We start from the raw sequence: 24,291 nt of genomic DNA, 5'->3' as shown, positions 1-24,291 counted from the left end.
CATACATCTTGGTTCAGAGATAAAAGCAAGGGATGGCAAGGTGCTCATGTGAGGCCAGATTGAGATCAAAGTATGTTCAGATAGGTCCGACACCCTCTTTGGAGTGCATGGCAAATTGGCAAATTTTAAAAATTATAGCACTCTAACACAAAATTAATCTAAAATAAAAATAAAAAATAAACCACGACCTTGAAGGGATTAAATACAAAAAACACAAAATTACTCTGGTAAAAGTGATTAAATACAAAAAATATTTAATTACTCTGGTATTCAAAATAGTATCAATAAAAAGTTGTAGAAAATGAAAGTGTAAAAAATATAAAATTACAATTACAAACATTGAAGTGTTTATTCAATATCTGATATAAAGACATCTAACATAGTTCTCATACTATTTGGCTACTGTTTACAAGTGTTCGTACTTAAGATCCTCAGAGGCAACAATATTCACGTTTTTGCATAGAAGACAAAGGGCTTGCCATGAGTTATCACACTTCTAAATTATCTGGAACTCAGAACGATGATATTTCTTAAAAGTGTAAAATAACCAACCTGATACTTCTACTGATTTTTCTTAGCAGAACTGGGTGTTGAAAAGGATGATCTTGATTTTTGACTGAATTTTTTTGTTCTGTTGGTATCTGCATTTGAACTTCTAATAATGAAAAGGAAAGTTTCAACAAACATGGCACCAACCAACCCCAGAATTCCTCCAGCAGCATTCTGGAAATAGAGACAACACAGGAAGGAAGGAAGGAAAGAAAGGAATTAAGAGATGATGAAAGCTCAAAACTAAAACACTAATCGACGATAATGACAATGAAAAGCATATTTAGACAGTACCATGGCAGGACTGTGATTAAACAAGGCTCTAAATGCAGCATATCCTAGAAGATAGCCAGTAAACATGGTAACCACAACATGTAAACCTGGAAAATTAAAAAAAAATATATCAAATAGAGCTTACTTCAGAGCACAAACATTATATAAATGTGACAAAAGAGATACTAAATGTGTCAAATCACATCCCTAGAAAATACAGGAGGAAAAAAGACTAAAGATTTCTGTCATCTAATTTTAATTTCTCTATATCTTTGTGAGAGTACAAGAGGATAACTTTCAATTAACACCACTACTCCGATAATAGCCAAAGAAAAGTCTTCCAGCATAAGAAAATTGAAGGTATTATATTACTTACTAACCGCCACCAGCAGAAAAAATCAGTATATGTTATCATAAGGATTACAAGTTACCTTGGGAAAGGTAAATATAAAAATGAACTACCTAAAGCACAACTGAAGCATATGTACACAGCTCTTCAGTTTTATTTTCAACCATCAAAACTGTAGATTCATAAAAACTACATGTAGGATAAAAAATTTTCCGCTTTTGTAATAACAAAAAAAATCATATCCAGAGTAATTTCTAATTGGATGACAACATAAATCCCTTTATACTAACAAAAAGATTGAAATCAAATTCTGTTACTATTATACAAATAAAGAGCAGATCAAACATAATCAAGAAAATCTAGATTATATATGTACAATTACAGGATATTAAATCTCCTATATTAATTTTATTTATTCTTTGTCTAAAAAACACACTGTTTCAACTTAATGTCTCTCTCTTTCCTATATTTAACAAACTCAAGTATGAATACCTTGTGACTATGTATACAATAAGTGTCGCAGTCTGTAGTATGTACATATAAGTAACGTAATCATTAATCCATCAGTACCATCAATAGCCTATCCAAACAGAAATCAATTCCACTGAAGACAGGAAAAGAGGCAGAGAAGATCTCAGTATCAATGCCAGAAGAATATTTCTTCACGTGTGGTTAACATTAACAAGCATTGGAAAAGAAAGGCCGGAGGCAACATCTATGCATGAAGTGTCATATATTCAATAATGCATAACAAAAGATGAAGATCAATAAAATGTAATATCTCCTTTTCACTTCCCTATGCGTTTCTCTTTACTACTTTCATACAAACATTATTTCTTCCACTGTCCAGTTCAATTGGGAAACATAAAGAAATAAACATATTACCATGGATGTACATAAAACAAGCAATTACACCCAATATTAGACTGCATTCAAGTTACATTTTGCAGCAATACAAATAATTTTGTAAAAATTATAAGAACTTCGAAGCCAATCTGAATTACAATGTTTGAGATAACTTGGTTCAGCAACAAAACCTGGTACTGTGAAATGAGATTGTAAAGCAAAATAAGCTACCCAATCTAGCAAAGGGTGTTCAAACTAAATGAGAAAAATAAGGGACAAAACCTGGTACTGTCAAATGAGATCATAAAGCAAAATAACCTACCCAATCTAGCAAAGGGTGTTCAAACTAAATGAGCAAATTAAGCATCAAAGTTTCAACAAGTAACGGCCATTAGTTTAATTTTCATTCGATACATAGCAAAGATTTTACGTTGCCAACAAATTAGAAACTGCTCCAGATATAGCTTGTAAATTTGTTAGGACAAAAGTCGATATCTTAACATCAAGAGTGATTAATGCACTATAATTATGATGAAAGTCAATATGTTAACGTCAACAGTGATCAGTGCATTGAAATTATGGTAAAAGTCAATATCTTAACATCCACAGTGATTAGTGCATTGTAATTAAAATTCATTTCTTACATGTATCAACATGGTAAACTAAAGTGAAGAAGAATTTACCAAACCCTAATTGATCCTTGTAAGAAGAAAATGGTTCCGGAACATCCTTAGGCGGTGCAATATCCTTCACAAGTTCTTGATACGCTTTCCGCTCCGCTAAATCTTCCAGCTTTCTCAGCCTCGCTTTCAATTCTTCACTCTTCACACCAATAACAATGTTAAACATAAAATTGAATCGATCAACAAATTTTGGAGCCACCGAAACAAGACGTAATCATAATTGAAGAGAATTAGAAATTGGGAAATTGAAACAGAGAGTAGGAATAGAAAACTAACCTTCTCCCTGGGCTTAGGGCTGGAGAAGATGAAACGGGTGCCCGAAAAAAGTCGGGTCAAGTCGGGTCTGGTGGATGGATCAGAGGACATCCACACAGCACGAAGTGCGGCGTAGGGTACCTCCGATTGGAGGAGCAGGTCGGAGGATGCTTGTCGAAGTTCATCGGAAAGACTCGCGTCTTTTGACGCATCGGAGAGGAAACCCCGAATCAAGGGTGTGGTGGATATAATCAACCCGACCCGGTTTGGCTTGTCGGTACCCATTGCTGGATTCTCTGCTACTACTGTTTCCAGCACTCCATTCACCAGCTAAATACTATCTTCACTGCAGACGCAGAGTGGCTGCTTTCCTCGCGTAGAGGGTACTTTTTCTTTCTTGTTTTATGAAAAATAAGAAAAAAAAGAAACTTGCAAGTTTTCTGAACTCTGGCTGATAATAACATCATCTAAATTTAATATTTGTTTATTTAATTTTGTTAATAATACAAGTTACATCTACTCCTTAGTCAAAATTAAAATGTACTGAGACTAAAAATAATCCTCATCATTTATATAGATTGTGCAATTTAGAAATACTTTTTTGTTCTAAAATAAAACTTATAAATTTCACAATTTGAAAGTTAATTCCTCATTGAAAAAACTTATGAATTGGGTAATTTGATAATATTTTCTAGATTACATAATTCAAAAATAATTTCTTTCTCGCATTAAAAAATTTAGATTGCGTAATTTAAAAAGTTATTCTTGATGTCATAAGAAGGGGTCATATGTTACCTTTTCTAGATAGAGAAAGAAAGCTTCAAAGATAGAAAGTTTAAAACCAAAAGAAAACATCACTAGAGAGACAGCGAGAGAAAGAAACGAGAAAAATCCAACGACAACTTATACAGAGATGATAGAATTTAAGGATATTTTTGTCTTTTACCACTTTGGCAACTACAAATGACAATAATGGATAACTTTTTATTTATTTATGTACAAATTTTCATATAGTATAACTTTCGTTAAAAACTTGAAGTCTAATTACTTTTAGAATGTTCGTATTATAAAGTCCTATCTCATAAAAGAAAGTTTGGGTAAATTGTTTTCTTCAAAATTAAGGTTAGTTTTATAAATGCACGTTAAATTAATTAAAAACACTAATAAACATTATAAAACATTCATAATTAGTAGTTGACAAATAAAATGTCACATTTAGAAAGTAAATTTCATTGATTAAAAAAATCCTGAATTGTTTCATACTATGAATAACTCCATATATTAAAAAACATTTAATCCTGAATTGATTCATACTATGAATATTATAATCTGACAGATCAGCATTCACAGATCAATCCCAAACCTAAAAAAGAAACATTTGAATTAACTTGTATCAATATTAGCTAAAGAATGTGGGTAAATATAATTATTTTGGGTCTCAGTAGAAGTTTTCATTTAAAAAACACTATCAGGTTTTGAGAGAGAAGTATTGAGCACAGGAGTGAGAGACCATGAAAAGCAAGAAATGACAAGGAGCAAACAAAGCAAGAATGAATGCCAAGATCAACAACGACATTTCACCCTGTTTCAAATCTTGAAATGGATAAGAAATGGATAAAAAATAACAACATAGCAAAAATAATCATATTCATGTAACTGCATGCCAATTCCCTGTCAAACCAAAGCCATGTCACTGTAAAACGTAGTATTAGAAAATACATTTCCGTCCAGAAGTTATCATCTATTTTTAGATGCTAGGAAATAGGAACCAACTCTTCATGTTTGAACTGAGCTATTGCTCTTGTTCTCGGAAGAATTTTGCTTCCTTTCTGCTTGCAGAGACCGGCATAATGATTCAAGTTTTTCTTTCTGATTTTTTGTTTTCTCCAATTGTTTCTTCAAGCGCTCACGCTGCTCAGACAACAAGACGTTGTAAATAAATTAAGAAATTTATTTTATGGAAAAACAGGAAGTAATAATATGAGCAATGAAAATGCCAAAAAATAAATGTCCAAAGCTTAATGAAATATCAATGAAATTTGAAAAGAAACAATAGAAAATTGAGAAGCCTAAAGTCAATATATACATTTTGAAAAAAGCATCACCAAGAAACATTCTATCTGTAGAAATTCTTCAGGAGCTTACTTAACCTAGCACTATTTTTTCTTTAATCATTTCGATATATGAAATGTTGGAAGCTTTCATCCTGTGAAAAACAAAGGGCTCAGAGGTGGATTACCAATTTGATATCGATTAGTTTTACATATATTCCCTCAAAGAAGCCTTAGCAGGGAACTAAAGCATTGTCGGTGTTAATAAACTGAGCAAGATTCATATCTATGCGTCAGCTTAAAGGAGAGTGCTACAGAAAATGGCATGTAATAAATGTTTGAAACATGCAAAGGTACTTGAGCATCTTGGGTATCTTATAATTTCTCCGGGTAAAATGGTTTGTATAGCACAATGAGGCCAATTAATCTCTTTATCTATGTCTCTTTCTTAATTCTTATAACATGCTAAAATGGTCAATGATCAAGAACAGGAAACAAACTATATACCTCATCAACTAACTCTATGAGTGTAACATCAGACTTCTCAGATTTACTCTTCAAGAATTGATTCTCCTTCTTGAGTTCCTTGATTGATTTTGCCATCTGGTTGTTAACCACAATAAAGGAAAAGACTGGACTTTAGAATTACACTCATCCGATATATGATTCAGGAAAAAATACTCCTCCTGAACAAATAAAAACTGCAACGGAAATTAAGTTTACCTTCTCAATCTCTTGTTTGAATGTTTCAAAAATCTCATTGCTCTTTGACAATGCTTCCTGAAATTCAATGCATGCGTTAAGCATGTGTGATCAGAACAGTGTATGAATGGAGAGATCAGCCTCAGAACATTCTAAAAGAGGACTTGAGCAAGAAGCAAAGCCAAAGCCAGAAAAAGCAACGAAAAAGAGGAGCCAAGTTGTACAGTTTAGTAAACTTCTCTATGAGCACTTAAAAAAGAAGAAAATAAATTAAGCTAACCCTGTAAGCAAAATTAGTTTATAACAAATTAAAATCAGCTTTTAGGCTTGTTATCCGAACAGGGACCAGATGTACTTAGAAAACAAGTTATCAATTACATGCCTAAAAGCAAATAGTTGAAAGGAGGGTCAAGTTAGTCAAATAAAGATAAAAAAATATCATGTGCGAAAACAAGAAAGTTCAGTTAGCTTGGACCAGTTAACTGAAAGAGAATGAAAGATACAGAATTTGTGTTAAGATATTAAAAATTACTAATATCTTGGGAAACAAAACCCAGCACAAATAATTACAAGTATATAATCTTAATTTGTGTTCAATTGTCATAAAAATAAAGTATTGAGGATGTGAAACCATATCACAATTAGAGTAAGACGTTTATGAATCCAACCACAAATTGTTTATCTCCACATCATATTGTTACAAATTATAAATATTTAGTAAACCAGACCTTTATGCAAACAGTGAGCACATTGTAGCCAAAGAGGCCATATATTCAAATTGTGCAAATAAAAAAGAGAATAAAAACAAAACCTGAAATTGTTGGAATTTTTCTCCATCAGTTGTCAACTGCAATCTTAAACTCTTTTCAGTTGCTAATAACTGAGATACTTGTTCTGCATATAATTTTATCTGTGACTGTTCCTGAATCAATTTTTCTTCGTGCTGCTTAATTTTTAAATCAGAAAGCTGGAGTTCCAAAGACTTTTGCTTCAACTGTTGAACAAATACAACATTAAAGTGAATAAGTAACAAAACTTTATAAACACAACCATATTACCAATGTAAACCACAAGAAAAGAAAAAGCATCACCTTCTGTGCATATTGTTGCTCAGAGAGTTCATACTGTTCAGCAAGCTGCTTTAGCTTGTTTCTTAACCTGTATTGAGATTTAAGGCAACTTATTTTGTGTTCATCCAGAAACAATTAGAGGATGAGGAGGAATCAAAATAGTACGGGCACAATTTTTACCAAAAGTTACACCGATCATATTTTCTATTGAATAATGTTTTTATATTTTTCTCAAAGTTCACTGTTAGATTGAAAATTCCTTTTACAAAGATTATAGATACAAAATTTATATTACTATAAAATTGTTTTATACTTCCTTTATATAGATAAAAATTGACATAATATACTATTCAAAATATAATAAAATATGAATAATTTGTTATTGTTGTTATTTTTTAACAAAAATTGACATGGATAATCATGATGATATGAAAATATAACTTAACGGTTGGATATGCAATATTTTTTATATAAAGTTATTGACAATGTAATATTTACCAAAAGTTACATTAATGTAATATTTGATCTTCCACCTTAGAGGATTCTTCTATAAACAAACATTGCCTACATTAGTTATTTTTTTAAACAGAGTAAATGTTTAATGGCTATTATGGGAGTTATATATTTTTAATTTAGATTGAAAGTTCCTTTCACATAGATCATAGTTACAAAATTATTTGATGTCTCATTTAAATATACATACATAAAAAAATATGTTGTGAAAATAGGATTTAGGAGTACCAAAGTAAAAATTTACAGTGACATTACCATCTATAGTGATGAACCAAAAATATCAAACCAAACACAAATAGAAATGAAGATTTAGCTTGGTAAGGAAAGGGCAGTCAATAAACTGTATTAAAGATTACCATATGCAAAAGGCGGCAGGCAATAAAACACATGAAGTCAACCCAAGTTCATTGAGAAATAGCAAGAAGCAAAGCAATAATACACGTGGGAAAAATAATGCACCCCCAGCAAATTAATAACCAAAATAATAAGACTTGCATTCTACACTAAAGCATAGCAGAGAAATTGATAACCTATAACCCACAAAAAAATACCATATGGCAAAATAAAATACTCAAGCATGAACATGTGTTATATGTATAGCTGAAACATATACATTTGCTGATACATTATGGAAAGCTATAAATTCTATATTCACAACTTGTCAGGGTCTTACATGTCGTTCTCTTTAAGCTGAGAAAGGCATTCATCCTTGCGTTCTTCAAGTTTATTGCTGACATCCTGTAGCAGAGGGAAACTAGCATTAAGTGGAGGAAAAAACAAGAAAATTGAAGCATGTGATGTAATCGCAAAAATCATCTCAGAAGAAAACAAGCATAAGTTTCTGAGGTTATAATAAACACTGAAACATATTCCACCAACTTGAAGCATAACTCAAATAATTATTGAAGGAAAAACAACAGATACAGTAATTTATGGTAGTTTTTAGCTCATTTCAGTAAGAATTGATAGACTATGCTATAGGACCAGCTAGATGAGATATTTCTTGTATTCTGAGATAAAATTCACCAAATTTCAAACCACAATGAAAACATTTAGATTTCCAGATAAGTGTCCAGTATCACTTGCTTTTCCATATAACTTCTCAATAGCTATAGCAGCATTCCATTTATACCTGTTGGCTACTGGCCAACGTATAGAATGCAAATTTTTATATAGTCAAAAAGATATTATAATAAGCATGAACAAAGGGTACCAAAAAGAGGCAGATAGGGTGTAAACAATAACTAAGTACTGTACAAAGAAAATACAGCCAAGTCAATGTTTTAAGTCCATACAGTGCAACTGCCTCTGCATATCTGACAAGAGATACTGATCTAAAGAAGTCACCCACACAACACCAAAAAACATAGCAAGAAAAGAACCTTATTAGATGGCAAGTCTAAAACATGGAAGCCCCCTCCTTCAAAGAAAAGATTTAATTCCAACCAAAGTTTCAGCCTATTTGTTGAGTATTAATACAATACAAGTAATTAGAAATAAAATGACTGTTTTCATAACCACTTAAAACCACATTCCACTAATTAAATTTAAATGATGAAAGCACACCCAATGCACACTGATCAGAATATCATACATTCTAAATTCTAAACAAGACAATGTTCGAACCTTGATTGCATCCTGAAACTTGGTTGACAAGTCCAACCTTAAATTTTGCCCCTCAGTTGATACACGTTTGCATTCTTCCTGAAAATGATCGATAAATCTTGTTCTTTTTGTTAAAAAGCATCAAGATGTACTTTTTGAAGTAAGATGAATCAGATCCCAACCATACTATTTCATGATAGTTAGAAACAGATCAAAAAATAAAATATAATGAACTGGAGAAAAAAAATCAGGTGGAGCCATTTTCTAATAGATTATAATCAAAAAGAATTAGAGTGTAGACCCAATGAGAGTCCTATGGATCATAATCAAAAAGTTAATGGCTAATCGAGGTGATGTTGATTGGCCAAGTTGTCCTATATAGCATTATGTATCTGTTGGAGGAAATCTTATTTTTTGGAGGAGCAAGAAACAAAATGTCATTATCCGATCAAGTGTCCACAATATGGCTTTGATTACATGTGTAAACTTGTGTGGATGAAACAACTTCTACAAGAGTTGAAATTTTGTGAAGTCCAACAAATGAAATAATATTGTGATAATTAGGCAGACCTTCATATAGTTTCCAATTTAGTTTTTCATGACAAACAAAAGCATATTGAGATTGTCATTTTATTCAAGAAAAGTAGTTATCCAAAGAGATCAGTATTGAATTTATCAACTTTATTGATCAACTTGCAGATATTTTGTCTAAATCCCTTAGAGGGCTCCAAATTCAATTCATATGTTCCAAGCTAGGTACATAGAATTTATATGCTCTAGCTTAAAGAATGTAAATATGAAAAAAAATCCTAAGAGAGCTTAATTATCCCTTAGCTGATCCATTCATTTATATGGATTCTTACATCAGAAAAAAGCAATGGAGATTTGATGATCTACACATAAGTGTCAGATAGTTAATACAAAAGATGAGTTAACCTATTCTAACAAGTTAACCCCTTCACATAAGTTAAGAACTTCTGACAAAGGGGTATTGAATAATGATTATCTTCTATTGTGTAACTTTTATGAAGTTGCTTTTGTTTGTATCTAGTATGTCAAGGTCTAGCCTTTATTTCTGATTTCTCAGAGTTGTACTTTCAGTTATTCAAAATTGCATATATAAATATACATACAGGAGAGCAAGAGAACACAATTATTTTCCAAAACCTAAAACTCGGAACTCTTTCTTAAAGGAATGTTATCCAGCAGACTAAAGTTTTTACTATTTTTTAGAATAGATAGAACTTCTTTTATTGAAAAACTTAGTTCCAATCAGGAAAAATTTAGCCTCCCAGCAAAATTTGCATAAATCAGTACATCTCAATTGCATATAAGAAAGACAACATGTTGAGGTATATCAATTCCACATCTAGGACTACTTATATATTATAAATCAGTTTAACAGGTAACAGTCCAATAAAAAATACCATCAGCATTTTATTTTGACGTTGTAATTCTCTACATAGTGACTCAAGCTTATCTCGGACGGCAAGAGCTGCAAAAAGAAAGGCAAAATTTGACAAACAAGAACTACCATCAATGTGGCTATAGATTAGATGCTGCCATATACTTAAGATTCCAGAAAAGAAAAGAGTCATAGATATAGTGTTTTAATTGATACTATTTCAATAAACAATGTGTAAACAACTCAAAAGTCTACCCAACCCTCCAGCAACCTAACCCACACTATTAAAAGAAAAAGTTGTTAACGTGTTTAAATGGTCATTTGAGAGAAACAACCTGCAGAGTACACTTATTAGTACAAGAGAAATGATACACGTAAAATAAAAGGAAAGCCAATACAGAATAATACAATACCAATAGAAGATATTATTTGATTGCTCAATTACAGAGATATTGATGAATATTCCTTAAATGCCAAGGTATTACTTTACACTAGCATAAATAAGAACTCCAAAAATTTGATCAGAAACTTCACAAATGCTTTCCATTTCCAACTTTATAAAACAGCATTGAACATATTCATTGCAACATACCTGCATCTCTTTCTGCCAACACTTGTTGATAATTGAGTGTAAATTCTAAAAGCTCCTTCTCTGATTTAAGAGTACGCTTTGCACTTTTTCGCTTTTCACCAGTTTCCTGACAAATTAAGAAGCTCAACTATTCAGTCTTTCCTAGATGTAGTTTCATATACTCATAGTGACATGACAAAAGAATGAAGGGAATTTGGTTCATGTTGATCAAAATGAGATAAATACAGTTCGTTCTATACCATTTGTAATTCAAATATTATATGCAAAATCATCCTTTTATAGTTACTGAGACATTGAAACGAATGAGGTGAATCACATTAATGACTCGGCTCATTTTATAATATGAAAGAGGGTTTTCTACAAAGGTTCCTGAATATTGACCTAGCATAATACTGGTGTGCATCAAAAGTATATTACACTCTATTCAACCAGTGATCGCACAAAACTAGTAGTGACACAACCGATGTTTTTGTTTGATTTTGATGTACTCACTGACCTCAACATGACCCTAACTGTCAAAAATTATGAACTCAACATGACCTAAATTGTTTGCTGTGGAACAATTGTGATGGTCCATCCAAATTTCCAATTCAATAGAGCCTAATCAAACAACTAGCCCCAATTATATTTACAATCAGAGTATATTAACTTACCTTCTTTACAAATATACTGCTATAAACAAATTAAACAGTTAAAGCATTACAAACTGCCAACAATTCAGAAACCATGATCGATCCCGTTTATGAATTCCAAGCTATAACTTGTCAACCAAACAAGGATAACCTAACACTTCCAATAACATTCTTCAAAATCCCCTACAAACTTGTCCATACTGTTCTGACAGAGATAACCTAACAACACCATAATCAATCAGCCCAGCCTCATTACTATTCTTGAACTGGGTGAAAGTACATTATACTTGCAAGCTCACAGCTTAACATAAAAAATGTTAAATTTCTTTTTTATTATAAAGCAAAGAGTATTGCTCTGCCTATTTCCAGTAAACTTGATCTAGACCAAGTTAATGTCCTACCAAACCCAATGCCCAAAAGGCTAGTTGTGGATCAAATATGTTATGTCAGTTGAACATACAAGGACATTTTTAATCAACTGTTACCAGAATTTAAGAGCTAGAGGGAACACAGACTGAGAAATATATAGCAGAAAATACATGCAATAATTCATGTGCACAGTAGAAATTAACACAGATAACTGACTAACCGATTTTTTGTTTTTTGAAGAATCAACAGTCTCTGATGAACACACATTCTTTACAGGCAATGCTTTTGCCTCCAAAGGTACAACAGTTGCTGCAAAAGCAATTAGCAACAACACAACCACCACGTCAAATACTCAGAGAAATAAGTAGAAGGCATCGGTAATTCAACATAGAGATCCAAAAGCTTGCATTTTAATGGGTTTGTAGTCATGTCTAAGCATGCAAGGTAGTCCATTGATTATGTAAGTTTAGATATTCCAACCATTTAGTACATGACTAGGAATAGTATCAATAAAAGTAACCAGCAATGCAAGAGAAAAAAAAATGTAACTTTAAGAGGTCATTTCATCTTTCCAACAGACAAATTCTTAAAATCATGTATTTTCAATTTTCTTTTGCATGGAAATATTTTTAATCCTAAAAAAGGAGTTGCTTGATCGATAAACAGACATATAATATGTATAGTTCAAAAAAAGAAAAAAAAAATTACCTATTATGCTAAGAACTCACACCAGCTGTATATGGTCAAAGTAATCCTTCTAATAATAACAAGGGCAAGTTGACCCCCACCCCCTGAGCTAGATTTTAAGATGAAGCAAACCTTGTATGCTATTAATTCTAATATATTATGGTATTAGGTCCTATCCCAAACCTAATATTTCAGTCACCCACAATTCAGAAGTGTTCAATACTGCCAATTTCACACTTCAGGTGTCCAATCTTGAGTATAAGGGGAGTGTTACAATCCCATGATGGGTAGAAATATAAAGTACTACTTACAATGATATAGACAATCCTCCTACGATCTTGCTTTTACAATCAAGTTATGCCCAGTCTGTTCTTAAATTTAACAAGGACAGTATAAACTTTGGGGTCCATAACAATAGAAATACCTAATCCACATAATATGGAGACTGTTCAATGTTTGAACTAGAAAACTAAAGACAAGGAAGGATTACAAGGTTTTCCAGTGACATCCACCATACACACACAAACACCAATAAGGAAGCCTCCAATTTTGAAATTTGTGTATACATGATGACAAGTTGCCCCATAGAATACAGAGGCATTCTAGAAATCATTAGGCAACCAGGGACTATTAGTTCCATTTAAAGGAAAATACATATGCAGAGAAGAAAATTTTGCATAGGTATGCCAATAGTATCTATAGGTGAATGAAGGAGAGTTATACTCAATAGTAAGGAGTCACACAAAAACGAAACCTGTCTGTAGTCAAGATCAATCCATTACTTGTGTAATTCCCATGAAACTAAACAAATATTAGCATGTAGTTACTAGCTCCAAAATCTACAAAAAGGGAGATAAAGGCTTAGGATAATTACATCCATCTGAACTTTGGCATTCTCCTTGTTGTGGCTCCTTTACCTCGCAGCATCTGGATGGTGGAGACTCGGGAACAGATACAGCTACAGGAGGTGTAATCTGTACACCTTCATTCTGCTGCATACAGCTACTAGAGGAAATCTCCACCGAGCAGTCTAAGGCATCAAAACTAAGTGCTTTAGATAGTGGAACATGAAAAGGTTTTTATCGCTGACTGATCTTGCTTACCATGATTGGTTTGAAACTCTTTCGCTCCAATGTCGTTTGATAGTTCATTAGAATGAATAAGGTCGGATGAATCATCATCCTTGTAACTATTCAGAGGCTTCTCTTGCTCAGGAGTTGGAGTTGCAGGAGCAAGAGGCTCTGTAGTACTCTCAACAAACCCATCTGGCAACGAATCAACTTCAGGAAGCTGATTTGCATCTGAATTCTGCATTTCGCCTGCATCTCAAGCACCCTTTCTTAGAATAATTTAACTACAATTAAATGTTAAATTGTTTAAAGAAATACTGGGAGGATAAGTAAATCACAGTCACAAGAGCTCTTAAAATTATACTAGCATCTACAATTACATTGCAGAATTGTCATTATAATTATAACAAGCAAGGATATTTTCTGTCAGAATCACCTGAACTAATTTTAAACTTTATCAAGGATTGACAACATTATTTCTACGAAACTCAATTATAAATTATTTTTTCAATAAAATTATAGCAAGTACAAAAACAATATTCCATGAATCTCAAATCGAATTCCTTATTGTATCAAACAGAGAAATGCCCTAGACAGACCCAAAAAAGTTGTTGAAAATATATTTAAAAATGAGGAGAGGAATAACTTCACCCACGTCATTCTTTTATAAAATAACGAAAACATTTTCCACTACGACACTGAATAAAACACGCTCATCATCGTTTGAACTAACAAATTGAAGATTGAAGAAAGTGGGCGTATGCAGGACAAATAGCTCATGTGGAACATTGAATGATGGGGATGATTAAGAATTATAGTAAAAATGGAAACTTTAAAAGAAGGAATTGAATTGGGAAAGGGGAAATCGAAGGGAGTACCTAGTAGGAGGCAGAAAATAGAAGTAGAAAAAGATGAAGTGAGAAAATGTATCGTCTGAGAAGCAGAGGAAGGATCCAACAGTGGGTGTGGTAGTGGAGCTCCAGCAAACACTTTCAAACCACCTGCTCTTCGCTTTCTCACACCAAATTTCTCTGTTATTTCTTCTTCTATAAATTTGTACCTAGGTATACTTACGAAGCCACTTTTTGTTTGAGTGTTTGTCTCAAAATTTCAAAATGTCAGATTTAAATGTTTGGATAGTTATTTTTACCATAGAAATTGTATTTTCAAAATATGCTTGTTAATATTATAAAATTGATTTTATTCTTTAGAATTTAAGATATAATATAATATCTCATTTTTAATTTTAAGGCTTTCATCATATTATATTAACATTAATCTTTTATAAACTTTGGATCTAAGTTTAAAGCACTCATTAGAACATGTGTACTAAAGATCTTGTAAAAAATTAATCACCTGATTCTTATGATTGATAAGTTAAAATTATATATTAACTACTAAACAATATATATATATATATATATATATATATATATATATATATTTTAAAGAAAGTGATATTGCTTTAAAAATTACTCTTGTATTAAAATCAACAAATTTAAGTGCATGAATTAGCTTTAGTAATACTTTTTTGGCTGTATTCCTTTTTAACTACATGACTGGTCATTGCTATCTAGAGCACACTCTTGTCATTCAAACAATTAATAGAAATTGTTGCTTGTTTAGGAGTTTAAAAGGTGAACAAGGATAAATCTGTAAAACAAAGAAAAAAAATAACACTAAATGAAATCTTTCAACTATTATTAGAGATAGTTGTCATCTTAATTAAAAACATTGAAATGTTGTTTAAGATAAGAATGTTTTTTTTCTAAGATGAATACTCTTATATCCTTCAATCATCAAGTCCATTTGGTACGTGTAGATATGATCATTTGTGTGGGTTATAGGTAAACACTCCATTATTTAATCAAGTCCCTAATTAGTTCATGCAACAAACAAAATAAATTACTTTTAATCTCGCAAAACAAATCTAAAGAAAGTTTAGTTATGTTTTTACTATTTTTTATGTTCTAAGCTTTTAATTTCAAAAATACACATATTACACCAATGACATGATTCCTTTAAAAAAATATTCACGTTCTGAGATTTCTCATCCAATAGCAAGAACATACGCTATACTTTCAATATAACAACATTCAAATTCGAAATGCTACCTATGTTTTCATCCAAGATGATGGCTGCAAAGTAACTTCAACTGCACGAATGATCCACCAAAAATTTAAAATAAGAATACAATGATATAAAGTTGACATTCAAAATCACACCTGCATCATAGGACAAATCCTAAGACTCGTTGTACCTCCAGAGATACAATTATTCTCAAAGACACAAACACATCATAATAGAAACAAAGCAAAAAAGTAGAAAAAGGAAATAAACTTTGCCACCGTCGATCAAGAACCCAGTTCTGAGAACAATAGTTGCGGGATGACGGAGCAAAACTGACACTGACACATGATATGATAAACAAGTTCCCGACATGAAGAAAAGTACTACTACGAAGAAGACAACATTTATCATAGTCATGGTAATAGAGATTCCTTAATAGACCATCCGGCACTAGTCATTTGCCCTTCTTCTGTGCAGCCTTGGTGACCTTAGCTCCAGTAGGGTCCTTCTTCTCCACGCTCTTGATGACACCAACAGCCACAGTCTGACGCATGTCTCTCACAGCAAAACGACCAAGTGGAGGATATTCAGAGAAGGTTTCAACCACCATGGGCTTTGTGGGAATCATCTTCACAAAACCAGCATCTCCGTTCTTCAGGAATTTAGGCTCCTTCTCCAGCTCTTTACCAGACCGCCTGTCAATCTTGGTCACGAGTTCGGCAAACTTCACGGCAATGTGGGAGGTGTGGCAGTCAAGAACAGGTGCATAGCCATTTCCAATCTGCCCAGGATGATTCATGATGATAACTTGGGACGTGAAATTTGCAGCCTCCTTCGCAGGGTCATCCTTGGAGTTTGAGGCAACGAAACCACGTTTCAGATCCTTCACAGCAACATTCTTCACGTTGAATCCCACATTGTCACCGGGAAGAGCCTCAGTGAGTGCTTCGTGGTGCATCTCCACGGACTTAACTTCAGTTGTCAGTCCAGTGGGTGCAAAGGTAACAACCATTCCAGGTTTCAAGACACCAGTTTCAACACGTCCGACAGGCACAGTTCCAATTCCTCCAATCTTGTACACATCCTGGAGGGGCAACCTAAGAGGCTTGTCTGATGGCCTCTTTGGCTCATTGATCTGATCAAGAGCCTCCAGAAGAGTTGGACCCTTGTACCAGTCAAGGTTGGTAGACCTCTCAATCATGTTATCTCCCTCAAAACCAGAGATGGGACAAAAGGGATCTTGTCAGGGTTGTAACCGACCTTCTTCATGTAAGAAGAAACTTCCTTCACAATTTCATCATACCTTGCCTTGGAGTACTTAGGCGTAGTAGCATCCATCTACTCAAGAGAGCCAGAGACAAAGAATTGAGAATTTCAAAAGTTAACTAAAGAAATCAACAACAACTAAAGATACTGCTCTGACATTAAAGACCCAACACAATTTTCACCAAATATTGTCCTCACAACAGTGTAAAATATCTAAATGCTACATCAAATAGGTTGTGTGCATGTCTTTCAAAGTGCATGAGATGAAGGTGAAGATTATAGTTTACTGTACCTTGTTACAGCAGCAAATCATCTGCCTCACACCAAGAGTGAAAGCAAGGAGAGCATGTTCACGGGTCTGTCCATCCTTAGAAATACCAGCTTCAAAACCACCAGTGGTGGAATCAATAATAAGAACAGCACAATCAGCTTGGGATGTCCCAGTAATCATATTCTTAATGAAATCCCTGTGTCCGGGGGCATCAATGACTGTGCAGTAGTACTTGGTGGTCTCAAATTTCCAGAGAGCAATGTCAATGGTGATTCCTCTTTCACGCTCAGCCTTGAGCTTGTCAAGAACCCAGGCATACTTGAATGACCTCTTGTTCATCTCAGCAGCTTCTTTCTCGAATCTCTCTATCACACGTTTGTCAATACCTCCAAGCTTGTAGATGAGGTGACCCGTGGTAGTGGACTTTCCAGAGTCCACATGGCCAATCACCACAATGTTGATATGAACCTTCTCTTTACCCATTACTGCTACAACCTAAAACAAACAGTTATCATTTTGTGTTGCATACACTAAAACATTGATTTATACAACCACTACAGATACATTAATCATTGAATAAAAATACTACTTACAACTACTCTGTAAAAAAAATCAACACCTACATACATATATGTACAACAACAATAGCAACACCCAAAAGGAAACAAAATTTACACGATTTTCTCACGATCAGGGTTTGTAGCAGGCACAGAAAGTCATAAATCCCAGATCAAAACCGTTAAAAGACAGAAGAGAACTGGTTATACCAACATAGTAAATTTTATACCCTAAACTGAGTTGACAAGTCTATGAATCAGTAATATATTAACAATCCATCAATAAGAAGACAGAATTGAGATAATAACCTGTCAAGAAGAGAAAGAGTGTGCGTGTAGCAGAGAAAAGTGCTTTTTTGAGAGGGGTTAGAGGGGTTTGTTTATAAACAATATCTAGCCTTGCGTACCAAGTTATATATACATAAAAAGACCATTCTTTTTTCAGAAAAAGTCATAAACAATATCTAACCTTGTCTGGCAAGTAAATAGAATATTTAAATTCCACATTTTTTATCACAAAAATAATATTAAACAAAACCGATGTCAACCCACTAACATTATTTTAAGTGAGTATTAACTTTTCAAAACATGTTCGTTAAACACGAAAACGCGTTAAAATTGTTACTAATTTTATAGTTTTGCACAGGTAGTTTGTTTCATTAACCTTGAATGCCTGCTAGCAATCTTTGTTTTATATTAGAAATTTATAGTCAGTAATATAATATGTTTGATATACTGAGAACTTTAGTTCTTGGATCAAGACCATGAAGATGGCTCTTATTGGCAAAAACAAGTTTCTGTAATGGTTCCATTGCTGAACGTGATTCAACATACTCATGTGGAATGGCAACTCATTAACAAGATGAATATGTCAAGGCTTCTCAATTCTCTCACGCAAAATTCGAATCTGTTTGGAAGATTTTCACTAAAACTACAATCTGCACAATGTGGAGGAGGCACTCAATCTTGAACTGAGTTTCACAATATGGAATTTGTGATATTATTTCTAATGGGACTAAACGAAGCATTTTCTTTTATTTTAAACTTAGCTAAATTACTGATAAAGAACGTGTCTTTACCAAATTTAGATTGACGAAGAGTTTCTGAGATGAAAGTACGAGGTCTTCAGGGTCGAACTATATTTTCAGTTGCAAATGACTTCTCAACGTTCACAAGTAAAAGTTTAGAAAGTAATATAATAATATATTGAATGGTGAAAAAAAAAATTGAGTATGGATGTGTATTTATAGGTTTTGAATCCTTGAAAAAATACTTAAAATATAATTAAGATAAGTATAAAATATAATTAGTTATTGAGTACATGTAATAGAATATTATAACCAATATCTCATATCAATAAATATATATATATATATATATATATATATATATATATATATATATATATATATATATATATGTGTGTGTGGGTGTGTTAAATTGTGTACGTTTTTTTTGTCAGTTGATATATTTTAGTAACGGGTACCGAGTTTTAGTAGATAAAAATACTCTCATATATTATGGATTATAAGTTTTAAGACCAAGGGTATTTGAATAATTTTCATTCTCAAAACAACACAAAAAACAAGAAACTCTCAAATTCTTACTGACCTCCTTTATTCCTCTCAACCTTTTCTCTTTCATCTCTCTCACTCCAACCTTTCCTCTATCATCCTTATTCTAGCCCCAACTGAAAAAATCAAAAACACTCATTCAATCCCAATTCACCTTCCTCACTTATCTAATTCGTTTCTCTGTCATCTCTATACTTTCTCTCTCACACACAACAATCCGCGACACCACAATTTGTCGTTCTTGCTCTGTTCGTTCATTTGTTTTTCACTTTAATAATAAAATAGTCAAATAAACGAATAGAACAAAAACAACAAATTGTAGTGTCACGGATTCCTTTTAATTAAGTTATAACTCTTTTCAGATTTGAATCTAAGAAAAAGATTAAACAACTAAGATAAAAAAGAAGAATTCGAAAGATTTCGTTCCAATTTAATTGAATCTAGTACAAAAAGAATACATGGATGTGAAACTATATTTCGTTTCAAATTGCCATTATTTTAGTTTTTTTTTTAAGTATTTTTTATGATATTGTTGTCCCAACCTATCCATGAATCTAAGAAATAGTGAGAATTCTTGATTTCTCTCAATATCTCTCTCAATGTGAAAATCCAAGATTTGAATTGATATCCTTTCTATTAGAAAGATTTCACTTCAATTGGAATTGTGTGCATGAAAGAGAGAGTATGGAGATGAGAAAAAACAAATTGAATAAATGAGGAAGATAGATTAAGATTAAACGAATGTTTCTGATTTTTTTCAGTTAAAACTACAGAAAAAAAATTCACCGGTACATATTCCTATATATATATATATATATATATATATATATATATATATATATATATATATATATATATATATATATATATATATATATATATATATATATATATATATATATATCAAAGTTTTGTTATTTAGTTTTATAAATCTGTTTTCCAAATATCAATAACACTAAAAATAAATAAAATATTTTGTTATTTCTCTTGTCTAAATTATTTTTTATAATATTTTAATATAAGTCGGTCCAAATGAATTGAGTCGATCTCTTTAACCAAAGTATTAAATTTAGCTTTTGCGACTAAGAAACACGTGATTGAAAAAATGTCATGAAAAATAATTAACTAAATGTATTACGATAAAAATGATAGATAAATTTATCAAAAGAAAAGGATCAACAAAACAACTACTTGTAAAAGAATAAATTTTAGGATCAAAAGGTATATTTCATCGGTCTCTTTGCAAAACCGAAAGAAGAATTAAAATAAAATTACAATCTTATTACTACTCTGGGTGGGATACTGTTTAAAAATTAATGAAGATAAAAATATCAATTTATACTTTTTTTTTCTCAGAAAAGCTAAAATTCGAGTTATAAAGTCTATCCCATAAATGTCATCGAGTTACAACCGCTAATTCAAGTTATTGATACATTTATTAAATTTAAATAACTAAAATATATTTCCACATTAAGGAAAAAAAACGTTAAAGTAAAATAATTAGTATAAAAATTTAAATGATTATCAAATTATCACACAAATTTAGTTCCTGTCGATCAACGTAAAGTGCGTCTTCAGTTGTAAATCAAACTAAAATTTTATAAATATAAATTATATTTTAAAACCAGAACAAGTATACCCATTATGCATCATGCCAGGTTACCATATGAAATACCAAATGAGTCGCATCGAACTAATATAAAAATAAGAACAAAATATAAGCCGACATTCAAAACCCAAACTTGCAATATATAGTCCTAAATCTCACTGTATCTAAAAAAACTATAACCGTTCTCATAAAAACACATTACAACATACCGCATAGAAAAAGAAAAAGTCTAAATCCTAACACCATCGATCAAGAAACCAGTTCTGAGATCAAAATTTGAGAGATGAGGGAGAAAACCTCAAACGGAATCCGCAAAACAATATCCCGACACGAAAAATAGCAGCGTCTACAACAAGACACCATTTAACACAGGCATAAAAACAGATTTCCTGATAGACCATCCTGCGCAATTTACTTCTTCTTCTGTGCAGCCTTGGTAACCTTAGCTCCAGTAGGGTCCTTCTTCTCCACGCTCTTGATGACACCAACAGCCACAGTCTGACGCATGTCTCTCACAGCAAAACGACCAAGTGGAGGATATTCAGAGAAGGTTTCAACCACCATGGGCTTTGTGGGAATCATCTTCACAAAACCAGCATCTCCGTTCTTCAGGAATTTAGGCTCCTTCTCCAGCTCTTTACCAGACCGCCTGTCAATCTTGGTCACGAGTTCGGCAAACTTCACGGCAATGTGGGAGGTGTGGCAATCAAGAACAGGTGCGTAGCCATTTCCAATCTGCCCAGGATGATTCATGATGATAACTTGGGACGTGAAATTTGCAGCCTCCTTCGCAGGGTCATCCTTGGAGTTTGAGGCAACGAAACCACGTTTCAAATCCTTCACAGCAACATTCTTCACGTTGAATCCCACATTGTCACCGGGAAGAGCCTCAGTGAGTGTTTCGTGGTGCATCTCCACGGACTTAACTTCAGTTGTCAGTCCAGTGGGTGCAAAGGTAACAACCATTCCAGGTTTCAAGACACCAGTTTCAACACGTCCGACAGGCACAGTTCCAATTCCTCCAATCTTGTACACATCCTGAAGGGGCAACCTAAGAGGCTTGTCTGATGGCCTCTTTGGCTCATTGATCTGATCAAGAGCCTCCAGTAGAGTTGGACCCTTGTACCAGTCAAGGTTGGTAGACCTCTCAATCATGTTATCTCCCTCAAAACCAGAGATGGGAACAAAAGGGATCTTGTCAGGGTTGTAACCGACCTTCTTCAAATACGAAGAAACTTCCTTCACAATTTCATCATACCTTGCCTTGGAGTACTTAGGTGTAGTGGCATCCATCTATTCATAGATACCAAATATGAAAGCGTTAATAAATTAATTTTAACACAATTAAGTAACTAAATTAACTTTTAATCGCAGCGAGATAAAGGTACCAAGTTATATACCTTGTTACAGCAGCAAATCATCTGCTTAACACCAAGAGTGAAAGCAAGAAGAGCATGTTCACGAGTCTGTCCATCCTTCGAGATACCAGCTTCGAAACCACCAGTTGTGGAATCAATGATAAGAACAGCACAATCAGCTTGAGATGTCCCAGTAATCATATTCTTAATGAAATCCCTGTGACCGGGGGCATCAATGACTGTGCAATAGTACTTGGTGGTCTCAAATTTCCAGAGAGCAATGTCAATGGTGATTCCTCTTTCACGCTCAGCCTTGAGCTTGTCAAGAACCCAGGCATACTTGAATGACCTCTTGTTCATCTCAGCAGCCTCTTTCTCGAATCTCTCAATCACACGCTTGTCAATACCTCCAAGCTTGTAAATGAGGTGACCAGTGGTAGTGGACTTTCCAGAGTCCACATGGCCAATCACCACAATGTTAATATGAACCTTTTCTTTACCCATTCGTCCTCTAAATTGAAACAATTAAGATCTGCCCATTCAAATCAACAGTCAATCATCCAAGAACAGAACAAAATCTGCAAAAAGTACTTTCCCAGAATCCTTAACCCTAATTCTCAAAGAGAAAATAAAATGAGATGATCCATACAGCAACGACATCACGGGGTTGACAAAATAAAACAGTTTTCGAATCGGTAAGATATGTCTAAGAAAAAGGAACCCCACGGATTAAAGATTGAGTAAAAGCTAGATATAGACTTCACCACAATACGAAGTACATAATGGCTTTAAACTAAAATAACATTACGATATGAAAATGGATATCCACACCATCACGTGAGACCCCAAGCTCTAGGTAAAAACATTGATTGAAACCAACATCTATATATTGGAATGACCAAGAAAATAAATAATTCGAATTGACACGATAATCGCACTGTTTGGATTGGTAATTTCGATTTAGCAGGCAGATAAAGCAGAACCAAAATCAAATCAAATAACAGCAATTATTTCAGTAAATGGAGAGGAATTAACTAATATAAAGGCTAACACATGAAGGAAGCAACGAAAAGAAAGTGAGTAACAAGAAATAACCTTGAAGAAAGAAGCTGCTCTTAAACCCTAGCCGCGAGAAGAGAGTGTAGCAAAGAAGAATGTTGTGTTAAGAGGGACTGAGAATTTATACACTGCAAGTTGTTCATTTTTGTTGGCGTTACTACCCTTAACTTTATTTCTAGTTGTATCCCTGCTCTTTTGACGTGGCGTCAACGGAAAATCCAACCTCACGCCAAACCAGATCCTCTGCGGCCGATTGTTTTGTCTAAACCATTGCATAGCCGAATCTCAACCGTCAACAAGATAATTTAGAAATAGAGTGTAATTAATGGTTTAGATATTCGTATGTGTAGAATATGTGCTGCAGAAATCGTAGAAGATCATGTCACTTCTTACGCCAATTCCTAGTTGCCTTATTTTCTCTGGCGGCACAAGATACAAAGAAGAATTAGGGTGGTTAGTAATGATACAAAACCTTACGTATTTAAATGAGTGATTCTTTTTTATTTTAGATGCTTTGAAAATTTATTTATAGAGTATTTTAGTCATTAAAAAAAATTAAAAAGAAAGAGAAAAATTAAAGAATAAAATAATAAATGTAAACTGTGTGTAAAAGTTTATTGGGTGGCAAAATAATAATACCTATTCAAATATTTGTAACATCCCAAAAATATAGCTGCAAACTATATTCAAGAGTACTTATATTTACAATAAAAATAGAACAGAGTTACAGTTATCCTAAAATAATCATAAATTAAAAACTTTACAGAAACCTACACTGATACAACTCAAAAGGGGTCATACAAGAAGTGTATTAACCGAACGGTCCTATACTAAATACCAAAACAAAGTCAAGTCCGAACGGTCTTACTCTTAGCG

At 33.1% G+C, this 24,291-nt stretch overlaps 3 protein-coding genes and 1 pseudogene across 3 annotated transcripts; all 4 read right to left on the bottom strand.

Moving 5' to 3' along the window:
- Positions 1 to 237: 237 nt before the first annotated feature.
- LOC108324256 (uncharacterized) lies at positions 238 to 3,383 on the bottom strand. Its single transcript, XM_017557153.2, has 4 exons — positions 2,977 to 3,383; positions 2,701 to 2,839; positions 844 to 929; positions 238 to 723 (listed from the first exon to the last, which is right to left on the bottom strand). The coding sequence occupies exons 1-4, from the start codon at positions 3,238 to 3,240 to the stop codon at positions 562 to 564; spliced, it is 651 nt and encodes a 216-aa protein (XP_017412642.1). The 5' UTR covers positions 3,241 to 3,383; the 3' UTR covers positions 238 to 561.
- Positions 3,384 to 4,585: 1,202 nt separating this feature from the next.
- On the bottom strand, positions 4,586 to 14,749 carry LOC108324092 (uncharacterized). The gene is made up of 13 exons (XM_017556911.2): positions 14,530 to 14,749; positions 13,685 to 13,900; positions 13,456 to 13,611; positions 12,115 to 12,203; positions 10,894 to 10,999; positions 10,324 to 10,391; positions 8,918 to 8,995; positions 7,965 to 8,029; positions 6,800 to 6,866; positions 6,520 to 6,702; positions 5,730 to 5,786; positions 5,514 to 5,609; positions 4,586 to 4,866 (listed from the first exon to the last, which is right to left on the bottom strand). The coding sequence occupies exons 2-13, from the start codon at positions 13,893 to 13,895 to the stop codon at positions 4,732 to 4,734; spliced, it is 1,311 nt and encodes a 436-aa protein (XP_017412400.1). The 5' UTR covers positions 13,896 to 13,900; positions 14,530 to 14,749; the 3' UTR covers positions 4,586 to 4,731.
- Positions 14,750 to 15,783: 1,034 nt separating this feature from the next.
- Positions 15,784 to 18,074, bottom strand: LOC108325894 (elongation factor 1-alpha-like; annotated as a pseudogene).
- Positions 18,075 to 21,117: 3,043 nt separating this feature from the next.
- On the bottom strand, positions 21,118 to 23,867 carry LOC108325895 (elongation factor 1-alpha). Its single transcript, XM_017559022.2, has 3 exons — positions 23,452 to 23,867; positions 22,399 to 22,888; positions 21,118 to 22,291 (listed from the first exon to the last, which is right to left on the bottom strand). The coding sequence occupies exons 2-3, from the start codon at positions 22,858 to 22,860 to the stop codon at positions 21,410 to 21,412; spliced, it is 1,344 nt and encodes a 447-aa protein (XP_017414511.1). The 5' UTR covers positions 22,861 to 22,888; positions 23,452 to 23,867; the 3' UTR covers positions 21,118 to 21,409.
- Positions 23,868 to 24,291: the final 424 nt, after the last annotated feature.

This window comes from Vigna angularis, chromosome 3, assembly GCF_016808095.1.
Source record: "Vigna angularis cultivar LongXiaoDou No.4 chromosome 3, ASM1680809v1, whole genome shotgun sequence".
Taxonomy (NCBI): Eukaryota; Viridiplantae; Streptophyta; class Magnoliopsida; order Fabales; family Fabaceae; genus Vigna; species Vigna angularis.
Note: the sequence above shows the minus strand (reverse complement) of the source record. Positions and strands in the feature narration are given on the sequence as shown.